Source organism: Emys orbicularis, chromosome 4 (assembly GCF_028017835.1).
Source record: "Emys orbicularis isolate rEmyOrb1 chromosome 4, rEmyOrb1.hap1, whole genome shotgun sequence".
NCBI classification, from domain to species: domain Eukaryota; kingdom Metazoa; phylum Chordata; order Testudines; family Emydidae; genus Emys; species Emys orbicularis.
Window position 1 is genome coordinate 156,149,585 of NC_088686.1, and position 24,945 is coordinate 156,174,529.

Sequence of the window (24,945 nt, forward strand, 5' to 3'; positions counted from 1 at the left end):
GAGGTTGTAGCAGCCATTCAGAATAAAGAGATTTTGCATATTCATTATATGGTAAAGAAATAACCATTCAGTGATCATGTACATCCTTGCACACTGGTCAGTGAAGGATCATTATTAGCCAGCGCAAAGGGATTTGCATACTGCATGGTTATTGAAAAATAGTTATTCAGTGATTATATAAATTGAACATTTCAACCAACCAAAATTCAAGGAATAGCATAAATTACAAACGACCCAGGTGTGCTAGGAAGAATCTTCCCCTATAAGCAAGTTTCTTCATAATCTCCATTAGATGGTTTCTTGCACTTCACACGGAGCCATCTACAAATGGCCATTGTCAGGGACAGGATGGATACCTGGTCTGATCCAGTGCAGCAGGGGGGTGGGATACCAGGCTAGATGGGCTGCTGTTCTGTTCTGGTTCAGCAGGGAGATGGGGTAAATGGACTATCAATTTGGTTTGGTATGACTGTTCCTGTGCAGCAGCCCTGCACGATCTGGAAGATGTGACCTGCAATTGATTTTCTCAGTTTTCAATACAAATGATACATGATGTCAGATTTTTTTCACATTCCATTTTTTAAAATTAAGGGATTTGTTTGGTTGAAGTGTATCCTACTTAAAGAGACTCTCGGCATGTCTGTTATTTCCTTTAGGCCCTGCAGCGCCTGCTCTTTAGTTATATTTTTCCAGTCTCCTGGGAGATCTGCTGCTTTTTTTGTTTTTTTAAGCCAAGGAGAAAAGGAAAAGTAAACAAGCGAAGTAGTAATGCTGCTGATTGCTCCAACTTGTAGCCAAGGGAAGTAGAGAAGGAACTGAGTGGGGGTTGGTCGCACAGCATTGGTTAACTGCCTGCAGCAGCATGAGGCAGGGACTCTATCATATCCCCCCTTAGTCTCCTCTTTTCCAAGCTGAAGAGTCCTAGCCTCTTTAATCTCTCCTCATATGGGACCCGTTCCAAACCCCTAATCATTTTAGTTGCCCTTCTCTGAACCTTTTCTAGTGCCAGTATATCTTTTTTGAGATGAGGAGACCACATCTGTACGCAGTATTCAAGATGTGGGCGTATCATGGATTTATATAAGGGCAATAAGATGTTCTCCATCTTATTCTCTATCCCTTTTTGAATGATTCCTAACATCCTATTTGCTTTTTTGACTGCCGCTACATACTGAGTGGACATCTTCAGAGAACTATCCATGATGACTCCAAGATCTCTTTCCTGATTAGTTGTAGCTAAATCAGCCCCCATCATATAATATGTATAGTTGGGGTTATTTTTTCCAATGTGCATTACTTTACATTTATCCACATTAAATTTCATTTGCCATTTTGTTGCCCAATCACCTAGTTAAGACCAAAGCAGACGGTGAAGAACGTCAAAAAGATCTCACAAAACTATCTTGAGCAGTTTAGTATCATCTGCAAACTTTGCCACCTCACTGTTTACCCCTTTCTCCACATCATTTATGAATAAGTTGAATAGGATCAGTCCGAGGACTGACCCTTGGGGAACACCACTAGTTACCCCTCTCCATTCTGAACATTTACCATTTATTCCTACAGTTTGTTCCCTGTCTGTTAACCAGTTCTCAATCCACGAAAGGATCTTCTCTCTTATCCCATGACAACTTAATTTACGTAAGAGCCTTTGGTGAGGGACCTTGTCAAAAGCTTTCTGGAAATCTAAGTACACTATGTCCACTGGATCCCCCTTGTCCACATGTTTGTTGACCCCTTCAAAGAACTCTAATAGATTAGTAAGACACGATTTCCCTTTACAGAAACCATGTTGACTTTTGCCCAACAATTTATGTTCTTCTATGTGCCTGACAATTTTATTCTTTACTATTGTTTCAACTAATTTGCCTGGTACTGACGTTAGACTTACTGGTCTGTAATTGCCGGGATCACATCTAAGAGCCCTTTTTAAACATTGGTGTTACATTAGCTATCTTCCAGTCATTGGGTACAGAAGCTGATTTAAAGGACAGGTTACAAAACCATAGTTAATAGTTCCGCAATTTCACATTTGAGTTCTTTCAGAACTCTTGGGTGAATGCCATCTGGTCCCGGTGACTTGTTACTGTTAAGTTATCAGTTAATTCCAAAACCTCCTCTAGTGACACTTCAATTTGTGACAATTCCTCAGATTTGTCACCTACAAAGCACAGCTCAGGTTTGGGAATCTCCCTATCATCCTCAGCCATGAAGACTGAAGCAAAGAATTCATTTAGTTTCTCCACAATGACTTTATCGTCTATAAGTGCTCTTTTGTATCTCGATCTTCAGGGGCCCCACTGGTTGTTTAGCAGGCTTCCTGCTTCTGATGTACTTAAAAAAACATGTTGTTATTACCTTTTGAGCTTTTGGCTAGCTGTTCTTCAAACTCCTTTTTGGCTTTTCTTATTACATTTTTACAATTAATTTGGCAATGCTTGTGCTCCTTTCTATTTACCTCACTAGGATTTGACTTCCCCTTTTTAAAAGATGCCTTTTTATCTCTCACTGCTTCTTTTACATGATTGTTAAGCCACGGTAGCTCTTTTTTAGTTCTTTTACTGTGTTTTTTAATTTGGGGTATACATTTAAGTTGGGCCTCTACTTTGAAAAGTGTCCATGCAGCTTGCAAGGATTTCACTCTAGTCACTGTAACTTTTAATTTCTGTTTAACTAACCTCCTCATTTTTGCATAGTTCCCCTTTCTGAAATTAAATGCCACAGTGTTGGGCTGTTGAAGTGTTCTTCCCACCACAGGAATGTTAAATGTTATTATATTATGGTCACTATTTCCAAGCGGTCCTGTTATAGTTACCTCTTTGACCAGATCCTGCGCTCCACTCAGGATTAAATCAAGAATTGCCTCTCCCCTTGTGGATTCCTGTACCAGCTGCTCCAAGAAGCAGTCATTTAAAGTATCTAGAAATTTTGTCTCTGCATTTCGTCCTGAGGTAACATGTAGCCAGTCAAAACGGGGATAACTGAAATCCCCCACTATTATTGAGTTCTTTATTTTGATAGCCTCTCCTATCTCCCTTAGCATTTCATTGTCTCTATCACTGTCCTGGTCAGGTGGTCGATAATAGATCCATACTGTTACGTTCTTATTAGAGCATGGAATTACTATCCATAGAGATTCTATGGAACATGTGGATTCATTTAAGATTTTTACTTCATTTGATTCTACATTTTCTTTCACATATAGTGCCACTCCCCCCCCATGCATGACCTGTTCTGTCCTTTCGATATATTTTGTACCCTGGAATGATTGTGTCCCATTGATTGTCCCCACTCTACCAGGTTTCTGTGATGCCTATTATATCAATATCCTCCTTTAACACATCTGAGCACTGTGACTTCATTGGATTGGTGGTGAACTCACCCAGTGTTTGTGAGGGCATTCCCTTCATCCACCATCAACCTTCAATGATGCTGATGTAGGATGTGTCTGCTCTGGGGTTGGGATCTCTGGTGGGCTCCCGTTGAACTCAAGATCTGTGGCTCTCGAGGGAGGCAAAGAAGGCCATCAGAAAATGTAATCAGTTTTGTTTCCTGCAAGGCCACAGTCGGGGCTCTATTACAGATAAGTTTTTCAAGTGCTTGTACACAAATGCTAGAAGCCTGCCTGCTTTGAGATGAAAGACAGCCTGACGCTGCACTGGACTCAGGCTGTGCCATGAAACTGAGCTCAAATAATTTGCACCCTAAGCCAGGCACACCCATGGTGCCGAGCATCAGCCCAAGTTCCAGTTAGGATGTGGGTTTTGTTTGCTGACACTCTGCAGCTGTGTGGTTTCTGATAATTGCAAAGGAAAGGCTGTGACCCAACCTCCCTGAAATAGTTTTACTTTCAGATTCCTATTGACTCTTTATTTTTACAGCACAAGGCAAACCCAGCTGAACAGACACCTCTTTAAGAGCTGTGATCAGTTTAGCTTCCAACAAAAAAGAGTAAGTACTATACTATTAGCTATTTAAAAAGATTTGAAAACTTAAAATACAAATCTGTGGGCCAAATCCTGAATTCTCAGGAGGGGCTTGGTGGTGGTGTGGGAATGCTCCTCCGGGATCTGGGTGCAGAAGAGACTCTGTGACATAAGTTTCCATTTCCTTTATGGGGACATTATGGGGTGAGCCACCTTTGCAATATAATCTCTGAACCCCAAGGAGGTGGGGTTGGGAATTGCAGCTCCCCCACCCTTGACAACCAGCAGTAAGTCCACCCCCAAAATGAACACAGCCTGAAGGAGCATTAACTTTCACAGGAGCCTTTGATTTTTCACATTCCCTTTGATTTTAATACAATGTCCGCAATCCTAAAAAATGGGGGTGGGGCTTAATGGGGGGTGGGGAAATTCCATCATTCATAACTGAAATTTACAGAGACAGAGGTGAGGTGGATTGCTCAAGGAAGGGACCCTCTGCATGCAGATCTCCCCATTCCCGCTTAGAAAAGGAACAGCTGTCTCAGCAGCCTTGTCCCCACTCCCATCAGGACATGCTGGTATCTAACTAGCAAAACACGGGTAAAAAGATGGGTAAAAGGAGGGACAGAGCCGCAGCAGCTTTGAAGCAGTGAGCCAGGAAGGTGTGAATGATCCAGAGCTGCAGTTCAGTTTTGGCAGCATTATTGGAGTTGGCCCTGTCTCAACCGCATGGGAACTAACACCCAGTTTTCATGAACCCCAGTGCACTGCTATAGCTAATTTCCAGTAGTTATTACAGAACTATTCCATTTTCAACAGGAAAGAGGGGAGTCTGGTGAGTCCGTCTCTCAAATTGTTGAAATGGCCAATCTCATGATAACGGACAAGGCACTTTCCTAGAGTGTTACTCGCTAAACTGAAGCTGCCTCTAGCAGCTTCACAAATCCTGTGTCTTCTGTCTTTTAAAAGCAAATCACTGCGGATCCTGTGATTCAGTGATAATGGCCACTGGTGACAAATACAGGATTCTATGCACCAAACGCAAAGAGCTGATACAAATTATTCAAAGAGACCCTGATAACATCTTGGATGAGTTACTTGCCCAGTCCATCATCACAGAGGAGGAGTACAACAGCTTCTATCAAAAAGAGGACATAGTGATCAAAATCAGGAAGTTGTTAATTCACATACAGAAAAAAGGGGAGTCAACCTGCCAGCAATTTCTGGAGTGTTTAGAAATCCTCTTTCCTGGCATCAATCAGGATTTACAACCTTCTGGCCATGGTAAGTCAAATCCCTTTCTGTTTTATTTTTAAAAAACAACAACAACAAAAAAGAGGTAATAGCCATAATCTTTATGAGGAGAGATTAATAAGACTGGGACTTTTCAGCTTGGAAAAGAGATGGCTAAGGGGAGATATGATTGAGGGCTATAAAATCATGACTGGTGTAGAAAAAGTAGACAAGGAAGTGTTCTTTACTACTTCTCATAACACAAGAACTAGGGGTCACCAAATGAAATTAATAGGCAGTAGGTTTAAAACAAACAAAAGGAAGTATTTCTTCACACAATGCACAGTCAACCTGTGGAACTGCTTTCCAGAGGATGTTGTGAAGGCCAAGACCATAACAGGGTTCAAAAAAGAACTAGACAAATTCATGGAGGATAGGTCCATCAATGGCTATTAGCCAGGTTGGGCAGGGATGGTGTCCCTAGCGTCTGTTTGCCAGAAGCTGGGAATGGGCGACAGGGGATGGATCACTTGATGATGACCTGTTTTGTTCATTCCCTCTGGGGCACCTGGCACTGGCCGCTGTCGGAAGGCAGGGCACTGGGCTAGATGGACCTTTGGTCTGACCCAGTATGGCCGTTCTTAAGTTCTTATGTTTTTATGGATTCTTTCCTGTTCCGATTAGGATCCACGTCAGCCTCGGGTCCACATCCCATATCTTAGCTCCCGTCAGACAGCACAGCCTTCTGTTCTCTGGATCAACTCCGGTGACAGGCCTGTCTATTCTTCTTAGTAGGAAGTTCCCAGTCATATAGACCTGCCTCTTCCTGGTGTTGGTTCAATTCTCCAGCCTTTCCCCTTGTGTTCCCTCTGGCTGCAAGTCTCCCTGCCTTCTGTTCTCACTTGCAATCTTTGGCAAGTCATCTTCTTTCCTCCTGGTGCTCTGAACTCTGGCTTCCTCCATTGACTCTTCTCCTCTTCTTGTGGGTGAGTAGCTACTCTTCTCTTTCTCCTTGCCCAACCATCTTCTGTTACTGCCTGACGCTCCCCTATATCCAGCTCAGCAAACCTGTTCCACAGCTCTATTTCTTGTTCACTAGTCAGTCTTTTCCTCTGCCTTGTTTTCATAGTCACATGCTTCCACTGGCCACTCTCCTCATCCAGCAGCCTACCCTCACAGTTCTTCAGTTTAGCTTGCATCAAGTCTTGAGTTTTCTCTTCAGTTTCCTCTCGCCTTCTTTCCATCATCTGCTCAAATCCTCTTTGAAACTCAGCCATGGCTTCTAACAGCATCTCCAAACCTCGGATCAGCTCTTCCATCAAATCTAGCAGGCATAAAAAAGAAGCAGCTTTCAGGTACCCTCTTCAGAATGATATACATCCCGCAGCTTCCACATCACTCATCTTCATTGTCTCTTCCACTCTTTGGGTCACTACCATGGCTGCTTCTGTAAGCACCTGTCAAAACAACAACAACACACACAAAGAGCCACACACACCTTCCTGCAAACTACCGCTCAAACTTCCCTGTTGTCTTCTCTGTTTTCTGGCTTCTGTGTTGCTGCTCGTATGTCACTGGCTGGTTGCATGGCTTCCTTTCTATGCTCCCTAATCAGGGATGCCTCACCCCCTAATCAGGGCTCAGCTTTCATCAAAGGCTCTGCTTCTCTCACAACACACTGCCCGCTACCAGACTGCGAACTGAAAAAACATCCCTCGCTGTTGTTAAAACCAGTTGCCCTGTATTGGTGCTGATCTATGTTTTTAATTTTCCTAGTAGAGACAAGGCCCAAGGGAAGATTTAACCAGCAGCCAATTGGTTTGTTACAAAGATGAGGTTAGCATCTAGCAACATTTCAAACAGAGAAACAAAATGAAAGCATCACTAAGCCCCAAAACAGCCAGGAACAGGTGGGGATTTTTCTGGCAGGGAGACTTGCAAAAGCCTAGGATTTTTGCATACTGTCTATCCGCCAAGTGTTTATCCAGTCCTAATTTTCTATGGCCCAGGTGATGGGGCTCCCAACCTTCCCCCTAGGAAGATGATTCCATGGCTTCATAGGTCTCACTGTCAGGAAGTTTTTCTGGATATTGAGCCTAATCTTTTCTTTCCTTAAATGTAATCCTGTTTCTCCTAGTTATTTTTCAGGACTCTAAGGGAGACACCAGAGAAGAACTGGAAGAGGGGACAGAAGGTGAGCCACCAGGGGAATGGTGGAGGGAGAAGGGAGCAGCAGCACTCACCAATGGATGGGGAAAAGGGGCAGGATGAGAGGATGGGCTGTGGAAATAAGACATGAGTAGCTTGTTTTCCCCCACACTCTGTTCCTTGGTAGAGCTTTCCATATGGCTATTCTCAGGGCAGTTACAAGCACTTCCTGGGCCATCTACAGACTCATTTGACTGGAGCTCTCCACCTCTGATTAGTGAGACTGGCTCAGGGAGTGCAGAGTGGAGTGAGTAAGATTCACTAGGGATATTACACAGAACTGTAATATCTGCTGCAGAGTGCTCAGGTCTCTAGTCACTCCCTCCTTATATAGTCTGCTCACGGTTGGAACAGCCTTCAGAGAGATCCAATTAAGGACCCTATGTCTGAATTGGGCCTGAATGTAAATCTCTTGCATGGTTACAGATCTGAGACTTTCTTCGAACTGCACTTAACTTAACTTACCAGGCCTAATAAAGAGTAACTACGAGTGCAAAGACCAAAATTAAAAAATCAAAATCCACAATTAAAATGTAATACCTTGTGACACCTTCACAAAAGAAAAAGGTAGAAATCAAGTTAATTTCTGGCCTCACAGGTCACCTATCTTTCTTGAAAGAAAACCCAATGAATAATTCTGGAACCTCTCTACAGAATTAGAACGTTCCATCTACAATACATAACAACAAACCATATTTTGACTTCCTGTTCCCTGTGGTTAGCATTTCCTGCACAGTGTTTGAATTTTCATTGGCTTTATTTTTACTGTAGAAAAAGCTTCTTGGGGCATCTTCATCATTTTGAAAGGAGAGTATATAACTATTAAGAATACAGGAACATCAAAAAAGTCTTTAAGGATCTGAGAAGGTTTTAAATGTGGTTTCCTTTCTAGGATCTTCAAGTATGGAGAATGAACCCGAGAATTTAGGAGGCACTATGTTCTCAGAAAAAGAAAGTGCTGAAGGTACTATCTCCTCCTTAATATGTTACTACAATTGTGTGCCAGATAATGCTGGCCCTTTGAGGGCAGGTCCAACCCATTGTGACAGCTTACCCCTCCCAGGGTGCCACCTGGAACTGGGGTACCATTGAGCCCCCCTGACCCACCACACTGGGCTTCCTCTCACACTATATTCCTGTGACCAGCTGCAAAGCCCTCCAGCCTGCACTTTCCCCAGCATACATACAGGTAGGGACACATCCAGGTGTAGTTACATTCAGGCTCTCTGACCAGCCCTTGTATAGGAAGGCTACAATTAGGGCAACTCCCAACTCCTCAGGCATGCACCCCCTCTGGAGTATAAACCCAAAATTTTACTGTCTTGCGCTGCACAGGGAACTGTACAGCGTAAGCTCATAAAATTCACCCCTTCCCTCAATGTGGAGAGGAATACGCAAAAGCCTTTTGCCCCTGATGAGCTAAGATTCCCATACACTTCACTCCAACTCACTGGTTTAGATAAAGCAAAAACAAGTTTATTAACCACAAAAGATAGATTTTAAGTGATTATAAGGGATAGCAAACAGATCAAAGCAGATTACCTAGCAAATAAACTAAACACACAAACTAAATGATATAAGCAGGCCGCAGATTCTTAAGGGGCAAGCTGCACTTGCGTTACATCTTGGAACCCTCAGGTTTTTCCTTCACAGGCTAGAAAACCCTTTAGCCTGGGTCCTGCACTTCCCCCAGGTCAGTCTTTGTTCCTTGGGTGTTTCCAGGACTCTTTTTGGGTGAGGCGTGAAGAACCCTTATGATGTCACTCCCCATCTTATATAGCTTTTTCATATGGCAGGACAGTGGTGGATTTAGAGTTAGTGGGGCCCTGTGCTCAGCCCCCCTTGGGACCCAGCCAAGAAAAAGAACATTCTCGCTTATCTCCCCTCCGCCCCCGTTGTTCATTCTTTTGTTCTTCATTGTCCTCCTATAAGAAATAGGAAGAAAATGAAAATAAAGTGAGGTACCTTGATTGGTTTTGTAGTCTAACTTATTTTTCCACAGACCACTTGAAAATTGCTGAGGGTCTCAGCAGATCACTTAATGATCTTTCCAGATACTCTTTGTAAAGTTAGATAACTATTGTAAAGTGCTTTGGATAAGAGCGCTTATTAAAAAAATGTAAAAAAACGTTGGGGTGCAGGGTCTGGCCAGGAGTTAGGATGTGGGAGGGGGCTCAGGGCTGAGGGTGCAGGGTCTGGAAGGGAGATAGGGTGCAGGAGCAGGCTGGGGGTTGGAGTGCAGGGTCTGGCCAGGAGTTAGGATGTGGGAGGGGGCTCAGAGCTGGGGCAGGGGGTTGGGGTGTGGAGCGCTTATGTGGGGCAGCTCCTGTTTGGTGCTCAGGGTGGAGGTGGGAATGTGGGGTGGGGAGCAGGAATCAGGGCTGGGTGTGTGTGAGGGGGTGCAGGTGTCAGGGAGGGCAGGGGGCTGGGTGTGTGTGAAGGGGGTGCATAAGTCGGGGCTCGCGTTGTGGGGCTGGGGGGGTATATGTAGGGGGAGCGCGGGGGCCCCTTTCCACCCCTTTCCCAAGGGCCCTTCCCCACCCCTGCTCCACCTCTGCCCTGACCCCATCCCACCCCTTCCCCAAGTCCCCGCCCCCCGAGTGTGCTGCAGCCCCGCTCCTCCCCCTCCCTCTTGGAGCATCCTGAGTGCCAGCAAACAGCTGTTTGGCGGCGGGAAAAGTGCTGGGAGGGTGGGGGAGGAGTGGGGACATGGCGCGCTCTGGGAGGGGGAGCTCAGCTGCCAGTGGGGGTGGGCGGAGCCTGCAGCAGGAGCCCCAGGAGCTGGCAGGACCAAGCTTCTGCCCTTAGGGGGCCCAGCCCTGGGCCCCCTGTCATTGAGGGGTCCCGTCCCAGGGCACCCTGTGTTTTATGGTAAATCTGCCTCTGGGCGAGGGGCAAGGGCACAGGAGGGCATGGGGGGGAGGATTGGTCCCCAGCTGGAGCAAGGCAGGGGCCGGGGGCAAAAGCACAGGGGGTGGGAGTTAGGGTTGGTCCCTGGAGCAAGGGAGGGCCAGGGATAAATTGTGAGCACAGCAGAGCTGGGGAGGGGGTAAACAGGATCCCCCCCCCACACCGCTACCCACATAGAGCGAGTACCTACCTTCTCCCTGGTCCTAGCCCCGCACCCTTCCTCTGCTGCAGAGCAGCTGAGCGGCAAGCAGGGACTCCGTCCCCTCTGCTCCACTCCACTCCGGGCGGCAGGCTGACAGTCCCTGGCTTTGGGCTTCCTGAGTCCAGGGGTTTACAGCTGAGAATCCTGAGCAGATACAAGCGTCTCTCTCTGGCCCAGAGTTAAGTATCTAATTACCTTTGAGGGGCAGGGCTTAGGCCCCATCCTTTTCAACGGCATTTCATTTTGGCTCCCTGCTCAGCATGCTGGTTCTGTGAATCTCATTTCTAGGTGTCTACGCTCCCCATGCATTATAAAGGGAGCCTGGGATCCTAGCTCGGGGCTGAGCAGTCCAGTGGGCAGCAGGGCACCTAAAAATTATGTGTTGCAATGCTGAGTGTTGCAACGCCTAGGTCCCTTTGTGGATAACACACATTAAACAGTGAATTACCATACCACACACATATATACATCTATTGGGGTTGGTCCTGCTTTGAGCAGGAGGTTGGACTAGATGACCTCCTGAGGTCTCCTCCAACCCATATCTTCTACGATTCTATGATTTAGCCCCCCACTGTCTATCTCTGATGGCCATTCCAACTCCATACAATTAAGGACTCTCTGCCACAGCAGACCACAAATCCCCTGCATACTTACAGATCTGAGGCTCCCCACTGACACTCCTCTGACTAATTGCATCTTAACCTGACTCTGAAGTTTCAGACCTACCAAGGAGTAACAGTAAGTGCAAAGACCAGCAAACCAAAAAACAGAATCCAACAATAAAATACAATGCCATGTGACACCTTCGCTAAAAAAAAACCAGATAAAAAATCAAGTTAATTTCTGGCCTCACAGGTCACCCATCTGCCTTGAGAGAAAACCCAGTTAACAATGTGAGAACCTCTCTACAATTTTACCCCTTCTCCTTGCACCCCTGTCCCCACATTCGCTTCCTGATTGGATTGATGTCCCAATAAAATCAACTAACCAACTAATCAATTTGGGGCTTTTCCTCTCCTTCAATAAATACATTCCTCTCCTCTCAGTAGCTTCTAATGCTGCAACTCCTATCATTCCTCTGCTCCTAGTGAAAATGAGCAGACAGTTACCACTCTGCTTTCTCATGCCCTACTCCCACCTGGGAAAAATAAAGAGCTGAGAAATCCCGGTGCCCTGCTCCCCACCTCCCTGTCACAGGCCTCCCTGCCACTCTTTTCACTGCTCACTCACTTCACTGTGTCATGGGCCTACTGCTTCCTGGTCACAGGTCCGTACCAGGAAAGTGACACCTTATGCAATAACTCATTCACTCTACCTCGTCCTCCTCCAATTTGGGCACCACATGCTGGTCCTGAGGTGGGGATGGAGCTTTGCAACTCACTTTCTAGGATTACTCTGATTCTGTGCCAAGAGGATTGAAAAGGCAGCCCGTATGCATGTTCTGACCTCAGCACCACTCTATACTTTCAATGGAGAGAGGAGCTCTTTTAGGGCCTGACTACACTGGAGCTCAAAGTGTAATGTCCAGCTTCGGCAGACATACCCACGCTAGCTTTGATCAAGCGCGCACACTAAAGGTAGACGCTAGCTGAGGTGGTGTGGGCTAGCTGCCTGAGTACCTACCTAGGATCTCAGATGGGATTGTACTCAGGCATCCCACGACCCCTGCCACTGTGGCTACACTTGTATTTTTAGCACACTAACTCAAACAAAGCTAGCGTGCCTATGTCTACTCAAGCTTGAAATTACACCTCCAGCTCCAGTCTACATGTACCCATAAGGGCTGAGGGCAACCAGCCCCACTAGAACCTCTCTGCAGAGACTGCGCTCTAAGGTACTGCTATAAAGAAGGTGGGAGCACTGCCAGACTCTCCTTCCTCCCCTTCCCCACGGTTCCCTCATATGGCTGCGGGAGAGAAGGGAGAAAAGAAAAGTATATACTGTAAAGCAGTGGTTCTAACCAGGAGTCTGTGGCCCCCTAGGGGGCCTTGAGCAGGTTTCGGGGGGGGCCTCCAAGCAGGGCCAGCACTAGACTCGCTGGGATCCAGGGCAGAAACCTGAATTCCCACTGCATGTGGCTGAAGCCCGGAGCCCTGAGCCCTGCCACCCAGGGCTGAAGCTGGAGCCTGAGCAATGTAACTTTGTGGGGGACCCCGTGATGTGGGGCCCCAGGCAACTGCCCTGCTTGCTACCCTGAATGCCGCCCCCAGCTTTTATACGCAGAAAACCAGTTATTGTGGGACAGGTGGGACATGGTGTTTTAATAGCATGTTGAGCGGGGCCTCATAAAGAAAAAGGTTGAGAACCCCTGTGGTTAGTTAAAGAAATAGAAGAGGGAGATTAGTTTATTAGCTTTAACTTCATTAAAGGCAACTCTCGATTTAGTCCTGAGTGGAGTGCAGGAGCTGGTCCAAGAGGTAACTATAACAGGACCGCTTGGAAATAGTGACCATAATATAATAACATTTAACATTCCTGTGGTAGGAAGAACTCCTCAACAGCCCAACACTGTGGCCTTTAATTTCAAAAGGGGGAACTATGCAAAAATGAGGGGGTTAGTTAGACAGAAATTAAAAGGTACAGTGACTAAAGTGAAATCCCTGCAAGCTGCATGGGTGCTTTTTAAAGACATCATAATAGAGGCCCAACTGAAATGTATACCCCAAATTAAGAAACACAGTAAAAGAACTAAAAAAGAGCCATCGTGGCTCAACAACCATGTAAAAGAAGCAGTGGGAGATAAAAAGGCATCTTTTAAAAAGTGGAAGTCAAATCCTAGTGAGGAAAATAGAAAGGAGCATAAACACTGCCAAATTAAGTGTAAAAATGTAATAAAAAACATTTTGTTATTACCTTTTGAGTTTTTGGCTAGCTGTTCTTCAAACTCCTCTTTGGCTTTTCTTAAGTACATCAGAAGCAGGAAGCCTGCTAAACAACGAGTGGGGCCCCTGGATAATCGAGGTACAAAAGGAGCACTTAAAGACGATAAAGTCATTGTGGAGAAACTAAATGGATTTTTTGCTTCAGTCTTCATGGCTGAGGATGTTAGGGAGATTCCCAAACCTGTGTCGGCTTTTGTAGGTGACAAATCTGAGGAACTGTCACAGACTGAAGTGTCACGAGAGGAGGTTTTGGAATTAATTGATAAACTAAACATTAACAAGTCACCAGGACCAGATGGCATTCACCCAAGAATTCTGAAAGAACTCAAATGTGAAGTTGCGGAACTGTTAACTATGGTTTGTAACCTGTCCTTTAAATCAGCTTCTGTACCCAATGACTGGAAGATAGCTAATGTAACGCCAATATTTAAAAAGGTCTCTAGAGGTGATCCTGGCAATTACAGACCGGTAAGTCTAACATCAGTACCGGGCAAATTAGTTGAAACAATAGTAAAGAATAAAATTGTCAGGTACATAGAAGAACATAAATTATTGGGCAAAAGTCAACATGGTTTCTGTAAAGGGAAATTGTGTCTTACTGATCTATTAGAGTTCTTTGAAGGGGTCAACAAACATGTGGACAAGGGGGATCCAGTGGACACAGTGTACTTAGATTTCCAGAAAGCCTTTGACAAGGTCCCTCACCAAAGGCTCTTATGTAAATTAAGCTGCCATGGGATAAAAGGGAAGATCCTTTCATGGATTGAGAACTGGTTAAAAGACAGGGAACAAAGGGTAGGAATTAATGGTAAATTCTCAGAATGGAGAGGAGTAACTAGTGGTGTTCCCCAAGGGTCAGTCCTAGGACCAATCCTATTCAATTTATTCATAAATGATCTGGAGAAAGGGGTAAACAGTGAGGTGGCAAAGTTTGCAGATGATACTAAACTGCTCAAGATAGTTAAGACCAAAGCAGACTGTGAAGAACTTCAAAAAGATCTCACAAAACTAAGTGATTGGGCAACAAAATGGCAAATGAAATGTAATGTGGATAAATGTAAAATAATGCACATTGGAAAAAATAACCCCAACTATACAAACAATATGATGGGGGCTAATTTAGCTACAACGAATCAGGAAAAAGAACTTGGAGTCATCGTGGATAGTTCTCTGAAGACGTCCATGCAGTGTGCAGAGGCGGTCGAAAAAGCAAACAGGATGTTAGGAATCATTAAAAAGGGGATAGAGAATAAGACGGAGAATATATTATTGCCCCTATATAAATCAATGGTACGCACACATCTTGAATACTGTGTACAGATGTGGTTTCCTCATCTCAAAAAAGATATACTGGCCCTAGAAAAGGTTCAGAGAAGGGCAACTAAAATGATTAGGGGTTTGGAATGGGTCCCATATGAGGAAAGATTAAAGAGGCCAGGACTTTTCAGCCTAGAAAAGAGGAGATTAAGGGGGGATATGATAGAGGTATATAAAATCATGAGTGATGTGGAGAAAGTGGATAAGGAAAAGTTATTTACTTATTCCAATAATACAAGAACTAGGGGCCACCAAATGAAATTAATGGGCCGCAGGTTTAAAACAAATAAAAGGAAGTTCTTCTTCACACAGCGCACAGTCAATTTGTGGAACTTCTTGCCTGAGGAGGTTGTGAAGTCTAGGACTATAACAGCGTTTAAAAGAGAACTGGCTAAATTCATGGAGGTTAAGTCCATTAATGGCTATTAGCCAGGATGGGTAAGGAATGGTGTCCCTAGCCTCTGTTTGTCAGAGGGTGGAGATGGATGGCAGGAGAGAGATCACTTGATCATTACCTGTTAGGTTCACTCCCTCTGGGGCACTTGGCATTGGCCACTGTCGGTAGACATGATACTGGGCTAGATGGACCTTTGGTCTGACCCAGTATGGCCATTCTTATGTTCTTATGTAACCCCTAATTACTAGCCACCAATGGAATTTTTATTTTAAATTATGAAGATTTTACATCATTAACTCCATCTCTAAAAATGTTCTGTCTGGGAATATCTAACTTCTGAAAGTCATGAGAATCCTATTTTCATTTTGTTTTACAGAGAAAAATAAAGCTTTGCAAGGACTCCTTTCTAAGCTAAACCTGCAGGAATACCAAAGCACAAAACTCAGGCTGCGGGATGTCCTGGAAATTGGCTCAGAAAGTATAGAAAACTGGACTCCTCAGATGTTAGGGGATTTACCTTGGCATTTCCTGAGGAAACTAATGACTCTGAATGGGACACCCAGAAATACAAGCCTTGTGCATAGGGCATATGATGATGAAGGAGGCAGTGAGGAGGCACAGATTGCAAGTGGAGATGTTTTTAGTTTTAATGACACTGACAACAGAGTTTCTCTACATCCCCTTGATGTTCTCTGTGCTGTTCTGCTTTGCTCAGACAGTTTCCTACAGCAGGAGATCCTGTCCAAAATGTCCATGTGCCAGTTTGCCCTCCCTCTGCTGCTACCTGCCCTCGACACCCCCAGGTGCACCCTAATGCTGTGGGCCATGAGGGACATTGTGAAGAAGTGGAGGCCGCACTCCCTGGCAGAGAGCAGAGGGTTCAGAGAGGAGAGCCTGGTGCTCACAGCAATGCCAACCATTTCCTTTGTGCGGCTGGGGAGCTGCAGCTTCTCCAAGTCCAGACTCCTCAATGAGGTTCTCAGCCCCTCTCAGCAGCACCACGATTTCTTCATCCATCATGACATGGAGTCTGGGAACGTCCCTCGGGAAATCGCAGATGGGCTGGTCGAGATTTCCTGGTATTTCCCTGGAGGGACGGAGAATTCAGATCTTTTCCCAGAGCCCGTTGCAATTACAAATCTGCGTGGAAACATTGAGTCCCACTGGCTACAATTTACCTTTTTAACAGTGGTCTCCTCAGCAGTGTTCATAGTTACTGAGAGCATCAGTGAGAGGCAATACACACTGTTATCATCTCTGCAGGGATCAGCCACTAAATACTACTTCATCCTCAATTGCAAGAATGGAAATCCCATGGAAACATTGGAATTCCTTAATAAGTTGGCTCCAGTGCTGAATCTGAGCAAATCACAGCTACTGAAGAAAGACAGCACCACAAATAATGCAGGATTTGTGCAAAAACTGAAATCTGCCATAAAAAGCATAACGAGTTCACATCCCGAGAGAATGAATTTGGAAGCCATGGCTGTGACCGCACGTGAACTAGGAATCCAGGTAGATGAGGACCGAAAGGAATGTCAGATTGCAAGGAAGTGGGCTAGAGAAATCACTGTGGAAATAAAAGATGTGGCAAAGTACAAGAGGGAAATGCTGAGGCTGCAGGGGGATCTCTGGGAAGAATTGGCTAAAGTGGAAAAAGAACTGTGCAGAATGAGAAGGCAAGGGGAGACTGCCACCGAAGACTATAAATGTCAACTGAGAGAGAAATGGTTGGAATTACGTAGACAGCAGGATCAATGTGACCTTACTGATGGATTGATTAAATTTATTAATGGAATAGGACAATTGCCTTCAATGGAGAAACATTACTTTCTGAAATGGATGAAGTTTAGCCTGGATCACATTGCTCGAGATAATCTTTTTAAACTACGGGATCAATATAAAGGGAAAAGTAAAATGGCAGGAGATGACCCACAAGCGCTAGCCATGCTGGATAAACTAATCTCTGCCAGTTCCTTAGGGGTGGAGCATTTCATGCGTGAGTTGGGGCAGTTCCATGAGGCTGAATGCTCCATAGTTCAAGAAGGTAAAATAGCAGAAAGACAAAGACAATTCACCCGTCTCCCAGGCATAGCAGCTGACCTGATGCTGGAAGGGTTTCCCATGGAGCTGATCGATGGAGATGCCTCCAACATCCCACTGCAGTGGGTGACAGATGTTCTGACCCAGCTCCATGCCAAGCTGGGGGGAAGGTCCAGAATGCTGGTTCTAACGGTGCTGGGAGTGCAGAGCACTGGGAAATCCACCCTCCTCAACACCATGTTCGGCCTGCAGTTTGCAGTGAGCAGTGGCCGATGTACGCGAGGAGCCTTCATGTCCCTCATTAAAGTCACAGAGAACTTTCAGCAGGAGCTGGGCTGTGACTTCATCCTGGTGATAGACACAGAAGGCCTGAAAGCCCCTGAACTGGCCAAGCTGGAGGACAGTTATGAACATGACAATGAGCTGGCCACACTGGTGATTGGACTGAGTGACATAACCATTGTTAACATGGCCATGGAGAACGCCACCGAAATGAAAGATATTCTGCAAATTGTGGTCCATGCATTTCTCAGAATGGAAAAAATAGGGCATAAGCCAAACTGCCAGTTTGTGCATCAGAACGTCAGTGATGTGTCTGCACATGAACAAAACATGAGGGACAGGAAACACCTCCTGGAGCAGCTGAATGAAATGATCAAAGCTGCAGCAAAGATGGAAAAACTAAACAAGGAAATAAAATTTTCTGATATCATGGAGTATGATCTGGAAAAACACAATTGGTACATCCCTGGGCTGTGGCATGGAGTCCCTCCCATGGCTCCAGTGAATATGGGATACAGTGAAAAAGTGTATGAGTTAAAGAGGTATCTGTTTGAATTCATAAAGAACCGTTCACTTAAAAGAACCCCCAAGGACATTCCACAGTTTATTGAATGGGTCAAGAGTCTGTGGAATGCTGTCAAACATGAGAACTTCATCTTCAGCTTTAGAAACAGCCTCATAGCTGAAGCCTATAACCAGCTGTCCGTGAAGTATTCTGAGTGGGAATGGGATTTCCGCAAGGAAATGCACCTCTGGATAACTGAAAAAGAAACTGCCATTCAGAATCTTTCTCCTGATGAACTAGAAGCTGATAAGTCACAATATGAAATGCAACAGAAACTACTGTGTGGAGAACAGAGAATTCTGGAGCTTTTAAAACAATATTTTGAAAGCGGGGCAGCAAATCTGCATCTGATAGAAAAGTACAGGGAAGATTTTATCAGAAGTGCAAAGAGCCTGAAAACTGAGCTGGAAAGTTATTCATTTAAGAAATGTAAGGAAGCCATTCACATTAAAAAAGGCCAGCACAAGATAGCCAATATCCAGGCTGAGTACATGAAAGTAATTGAAGGGAAAGTGGACATGCTTTTAGAACAATGCAGGAGAAAAGAAAGTAAGTTGGAAAATAAAGAATTGGAAATGGAATTTGAAAAAATGTGGAAAGAAACATTTTCAGAATTATCGCCCATTTGTTTACAGAAACATGAAATTCATGAAGATATAGAGTTCCATCTGAGAAAAGACCTGGATAACAGAGGGAGTTCTGTCAATCAGAAGATACAAGAAGCAGGAAGCTTGCTGAATTATAGAATTAACTCTTTCACGATGAGAACTGAATACTTAGACTTATCATTTACCTCAGCTATGAAATGTTGGTTTACAAAAAAACAGTCACAGAAAACAGAAAAACTTGCTGAATCCTTGATGGCCCAATGTAATAGTTACATTGAAGAGAGAGTCTATTCCAAGGCAGACTATGATGAAACCTATTGCAGAGAATTGTTGCATTTGATCAATGAGAAACTTCAACAGGAGGAAGTGAAAAAACTGCAGACGTCTGTTTGCTTTGAAGTTGATCTGAAACTTCACATTTTGGGGGAAGCCGCTCATGCATTTCAGAAGATGCATGAAGATTTTCTCAAGGAAAATGATCCTCAGCAACGACTGGAGAAGCTGAAACCTCAGTATTTCTCTACATTTAGAGACCATTACTTGGAAAAAGATGCCCGACAAAATAGAGCCAAGGAGTTCTGTGATCAGTGTCTCAAACCGGCCTTAATGGATTATGTTAGCAAAAGACTCGGACTGGAAATAGTGGATGACATTCTCAGCAGCGGACAGTCTATTGAATATGCCAGCCGGAGCTTTTTCCAGTTCACTGTGCAGAAGAAGCTGTTAGAAGATGGGAACTTCAACAACTATGTGAAATACATTATCAACTATGAAAAGTTTGTCAAAGCTTGGATATGGAGGCACATACTAGATTTCTACAGAGAGGCTGAGGATTTGGAAGATCTGGAGGAAGAAATTCTATCCACGATAATAAAGAAAGTCAGGGATGCTCTGGAGAAAGCCAAAGATGAAAGTGTTATGACAATATCAGCCTTTCTAAACAACTTTTGTAAAGTGCTGCAGAAGGACCTAGTCATTTCCAAGGATAGCTTGGTGGGGATACAGTTTAAAAACACAGCAGATCCAGATCAATTTTCTACTTTTATTCAAACCTTCCTTCCTGATCTTCAGAAACAAATACTAGCTGAATTGAAAGATTTGGAAATTAAATCAAAGCTCTCCCATCTGCCACTGAAGCCCCAGGATGAAATCTTCAAGCGAGTGTTTGGCTGTGGGAAGCAGTGTCCGTTCTGTAAAGTCCCCTGCGAAGCAGGAGGAGGGGATCATAAGGAGCATTTTGCATCAGTACATCGTCCTCAAGGGCTAGGAAGATACCGAAGTCTGGTAACAGAAAAGCTTATCTATTCTCTATGTTCTTCTGATGTGGTTTCCAACACTGAATTTAGAAATTCAGACACAGATTGGAAGGATCATCCTTATAAAGATTATCGTCAATATTACCCGCACTGGCGCATTCAGCCAGAACCCAGCATTACTGCTTCTGATTACTGGAAATTTGTTTTTAAGGAGTTCAATCAACAGTTTGCTAAGGAGTATGGTGCTAAACCAGCCAATCTCCCAGCAGACTGGCAAAAAATAACCAAAGAACAGGCTCTGGAGAGCCTAAAGGAAGCATTTACTATGAAATAAACATGCAGACAGGAAAATGAACATTCTTCTGATTTAAAAACAGACATGAAAAAAATCCAACTTCAAACAAATATGTAATTTCATCTATGAAGCTATCAGGCACCGTTCATAACTTCAGAATGAAAATCTTTTTTTTTTAATTGTAAGAGAATCAAGTCTTAGGTTTTTGAATGCTCAAACCACAGATACATTTCACCAGAGCCAAGGTGACATCCAATAACCAATTAATTCACTCCCAAAACAGATCAACTCTCCTACTAATTCAAGTATCAATACCCTGACCCAGGCAGCTAAACTCAAAGGGTAGGATACACCATACCGTGTAATCGTATTTTGCCCAACAAAATCTGTTTTATTAGAAAAGCTGGACAGTGTCATTCCAGATAAAGGGTTATGTTCATTTCTGGGCCCCGTTATAATTGGGACACTGTACCATGATCAGAAATTACCAAATCCCATGCCATTGATGGCTCACTTGTAGTGCTATCTCTGCCCTCCATTCCATGCACTCTGTTCACCCCCACCTGTGGTCTGTCTCCTCATCTTTGCTCCATTTTGCTTATGCCATCTACTCACTTCCCCCATTACCATGTTTCCTGATGATTAGGCTCCTAAAAGTAACGGGTGGAATACACCATCTAGACGGTAACTTGTAGAGCAGCTCAGGGTTCCAGTGCTGCAAATAATCCAATGAAAAGAACTCGGATTCTAAAAGAAGTCTAACAAGAAGGGGCTCCTGGCACAGAGCAGCACCTCACTCTCTCTTCTCTATCTGTCGGGGGCTGGATGGTCTTGATGGCTAAAGACTAGGACACGTGGGTTCTCTTCCTAGTGCTGAGATGGGAATGTGGGCTAGTGGGCCAGAGGTACTGAGAATAGTGATTCCTGGGTTCTGGCCTAGCTCTGCCACTGACCTGCTCTGTTACTTTAGGTAATTTCACTTCCCCGATCCCTCCCTATGCCTCAGTTTGTCCTTTGTAAAATAAGGGATAATGAATCTGACCCACCTCTCTGTGGGTTATGATGCTTAATTCAATAATGTTCATTTCTCTAATGGAAAACATTAAAGAATGGCAAGTTATTGATGTGATTATTATTAATTTGATAAAACGTGTGTTGGGGCAGGGAAGAAAAGCTTAAAGCTGGTTACTTCAAACATGAAGGGTTTTATTTTCTTCTTGTAATATATTTCTGTTGATTAATCCAGGGGTCAGAGTGCTACGCATACTTTTAGAAGCAGTTACTAATTTCTACTAGCAAACTAGCCTTGCATACTGCTTTAATGCTGTTGAAAATTCATCATCGTATAAGGACAAAACAACTTATACAAAAAACAAAATAAAATTAATACAATTCATTGCTTCATAGTCACTGGATGTTGATTCATTATAATGTTCATATGTGACTTTTTACAGCAAAATTATCCTAAGAGGAACAGTTCATGGGGATAAGGGATAATTTAAATTGAGAGAGATGGATAGACCCCTTAGTATAATGCATTACCCTTTCCCACACCAACAGGATGTTGACTCTTCACCATTATTTATCATGGATTTCAGCATTCTTGCCTAATTCCATGTTCCTTATAATACAGTGGCAACCTTTTTCTTCATCGCTCTCCCAACAGCATCATAGGGGTTCGGTCCAACTGATTAATTTTGCATGAACCACACACTTGATCACTACAATTTACTGTGAGGAAAATTTTGTTTACCCCACCCCCAGCTTCACAAGTGCAGAAGGCACTCAGAGACCACAGACAAGAGCAGGCTATAAAAGAGGAGATTCCAACAGGCAGGGGAACTGATGTACATGCACTATGCAGTGTGGGGCTGATAAGCCAGCCTGTTTCCCACCAGAGGGCCAAAAATATTTCTGATTCTTATAAACTGTAACTATTAACCTGATTTTCCAACTGACCTCCAGTTTAGCAGGTGCAAATTTGCTTCCTCAGTTAATTGTACCAACAAATTTTGCGGGAAAAAATTGTGGGCCACAATTTATTGTGGATGCAAAATTTCAGCTGTGAAACTGGAGGCTCAGTTTGAAAATCAAACCCTTATGCCTACAAAAGAATATTTTTTTTAAAAAATATGCAAATTCATTAATAATTGTCAAACTCCATATAACAACATCCTATATTAAATCAGCCTTATCACTGCAAAATCCCATACAAGATTCATCATGAGCCAGTCTTTCCTTAACTTCTGAAAACTGAGGCCCCCTTCAGTAAACTGAAATCAAACACTACCTCTCCCCCCCACTCACTAATACTGCCATCTAGTGTTAAAGGCCTAGCCATATTTTAGATCTTCATCATATACTTCCTCCTCTTTCTTACATGCTTTGAGCAGCAAAATAGTTCACAGTGCTGACTTTTAAAACAGCATCACTGGCATTTGAGTCAGTCCCCACTGAAATGAAAGGGGCACTTCACACCTCTCCAGCCTCTTACTTCAGGGTCTTTGCAGACTCAGACAGACAACACTGCATCATCAATTACCTTCAAGTCACATTTTGATGGGTTTCTCTGCAACCATAACAGCTAGACTTACTTTTTTTAAAAAATGAAAGCGAACACTAGGGAACAGTTGAGATGTGTGTATGTGCCCCCAGGACTCGTCTTTTAACCCCATGCCTTCATCGGGGAGTTGTGCCATACACTTTGGGAAACACTACCATAGTCACACACTCCATATAATGGCATGCCATAATAAACCATCCTCACAACTGCCAAACTCCATCTGAATCTAGTGATGAGGGAACCTCAGACAATTCAATGTATGGACAGTTTATCTGAACTATCCAGAGCTATGGGGTAACCCTCCAGGTCCATGCAGTTATCTGCCCTCACCCACTCCTCCTTCAGCCTTACCCGGTGGTGTTTTCCTGCAGCAAAGGAAGCGGACTTGGAACCTTCTTCCTGGATCTGTGGTGGACGGAGCTGCTATCCCACGGGGGTATTTGGGAGGCTGCTCCCCTCAGACCCTGGCAGCTCCACAGCAGCAGCGTGGAGCAGAGAGCTGTGCTGAGGATGCTGCTCCCTCGCTAATGAGTCAGACCAGACTCTGCTCCCCTGACCAGGCGGGGGCTCTCAGCGTCGGGGCCAAGCAGCCCCCGTGCCATGTTTTCAGGATTTACATAGACACAGATCCACAAGGCATGTCCCTCCCCCAGGGCCGGTGCAAGGAAGTTTTGCGCCCTAGGCGAAACTTCCACCTTGCGCGCCCCCCCCCCAGCCCTGCGGCAGCTCCCCCCCCCGTCCTGAGGCGCCCCCCCCATGGCAGCTCCCCACCCCCGGGGAGCCATGCGGCAGCTCCCCACTCCAGCTCACCTCTGCTCCACCTCCTCCCCGAGCACGCCGCCCCCGCTCTAATTCTCCTCCCCTCCCAGGCTTACGACGCCAAACAGCTGATTGGCGCTGCAAGCCTGGGAGGTGGGAGAAGTGGAGCGGCCCAGGAACGCTGTAAAAAAATTGGGGGCACCGCTTTTTGGAGCCCCCAAATCTTGGCGCCCTAGGCAACCGCCTAGTTTGCCTTAATGGTAGCACCAGCCCTGCCCTCCCCTGGGCTGCCCCAGCCCAACCCGCAGACCCCCCAGTGTGAGCAGGGAGCCCCAACGCCGGTGCAGCACAAACACAGCAGCGCACTGCAGACAGGGCCCATGAGGTGAGGGCTGTGGGGGTCACAAACTGATTCTTCACTGACCCCCTCCCAAAATCCCTCCACCAGCCCCCTCCAAACTCCCCATTTCCTCCCCTGACTAACCCCCTCCCCAACTCCTGCCCACCTGTCCCCCTTCCCCTCCCCAATTGATATCCCTCCCCTGACTTAACCCCTCTTTCCCCCACTCTCAAATTAGCCCCTCCTATAACTGACTCCCCCTCCCCTCTACTGACTGACCTCCCAAATTCCCCCTCCCTCATCCAACTAACCCCCACTAGGGTTGCCAACCCTCCTGGTTTGGCCGGGAGTCTCCCAGAATCAGACTCGATCTCCTGGAGGCTCCTGAAGCCACACCGGGAGACCAGCCACTAAGAGACTGGTGGCGCAGTGGGGCTGAGGCAGGTCCCTGGCTGCCCTGGCCCCACACCGCTCCCGGAAGCAGCCAGCCTGTCCCTTCCTGTGGCCCCTAGGCAGGGAGGTTTGCAGGGGGTCTCCACGTGCTGCCCCCGCCGTGAGCGTCAACTCCGCAGCTCCCATTGGCCACGGGGGAGGTACCTGCAGGCAAGGGCAGCGCGCGGAGACCCCCTGCCCCCTCAAGGGGTTGCAGGGAGAGACGTGCTGGATGCTTCCAGGAGCAGCGCAGAGCCAGGGCAGGCAGGGAGCCTGTCTCAGCCCCGATTCGCCGCCGACTGGGACTCAGAGCTGCCCGAGGTAAGTGCCGCCCGGCCAGATCCCGCACCCCGAGCCTCTTCCTGCACCCCAACCCCAGCCCTGAGCCCCCCCACCCAAACTCCTTCCCAGATCCTGCACCCCACACCCAAGCCTGCACTCCGAGCCTCTTCCTGCACCCCAACCCCAGCCCTGAGCCCCCTCACACCCAAACTCCCTCCCAGATCCCGCACCCCACACCCCATCCTGCACCCCGAGCCCCTCCTGCACCCCAACTCCCAGCCCTGAGCCCCCTCCTGCACCCTAATCCCTTTCCCCAGGCTCAGCCCAAAGCCCCCTCCCACACTGCGAACCCCCCAGCCCCAACCCAGAGCCCGCACCCTGTGCCCCATCCTGGTGAAAGTGAGTGAGGGTGAGGGGGATGGAGTGAGAGGGGGCGAGGCCTCGG

General features: G+C 45.7%; 2 protein-coding genes and 1 pseudogene across 2 annotated transcripts in view; 1 reads left to right on the forward strand and 2 right to left on the reverse strand.

The window, feature by feature from the left end:
* LOC135877972 (up-regulator of cell proliferation-like) overlaps window positions 1–24,945 on the reverse strand; it is a 778,396-nt pseudogene that overhangs the window by 130,395 nt on the left and 623,056 nt on the right.
* Window positions 1–24,945, reverse strand: part of LOC135877424 (olfactory receptor-like protein COR8) — a 99,793-nt gene that overhangs the window by 55,446 nt on the left and 19,402 nt on the right. The window lies entirely within an intron of this gene.
* LOC135877099 (interferon-induced very large GTPase 1-like) lies at window positions 4,928–20,163 on the forward strand. The gene is made up of 4 exons (XM_065402450.1): window positions 4,928–5,210; window positions 7,297–7,353; window positions 8,260–8,331; window positions 15,452–20,163. The coding sequence occupies exons 1-4, from the start codon at window positions 4,928–4,930 to the stop codon at window positions 20,161–20,163; spliced, it is 5,124 nt and encodes a 1,707-aa protein (XP_065258522.1).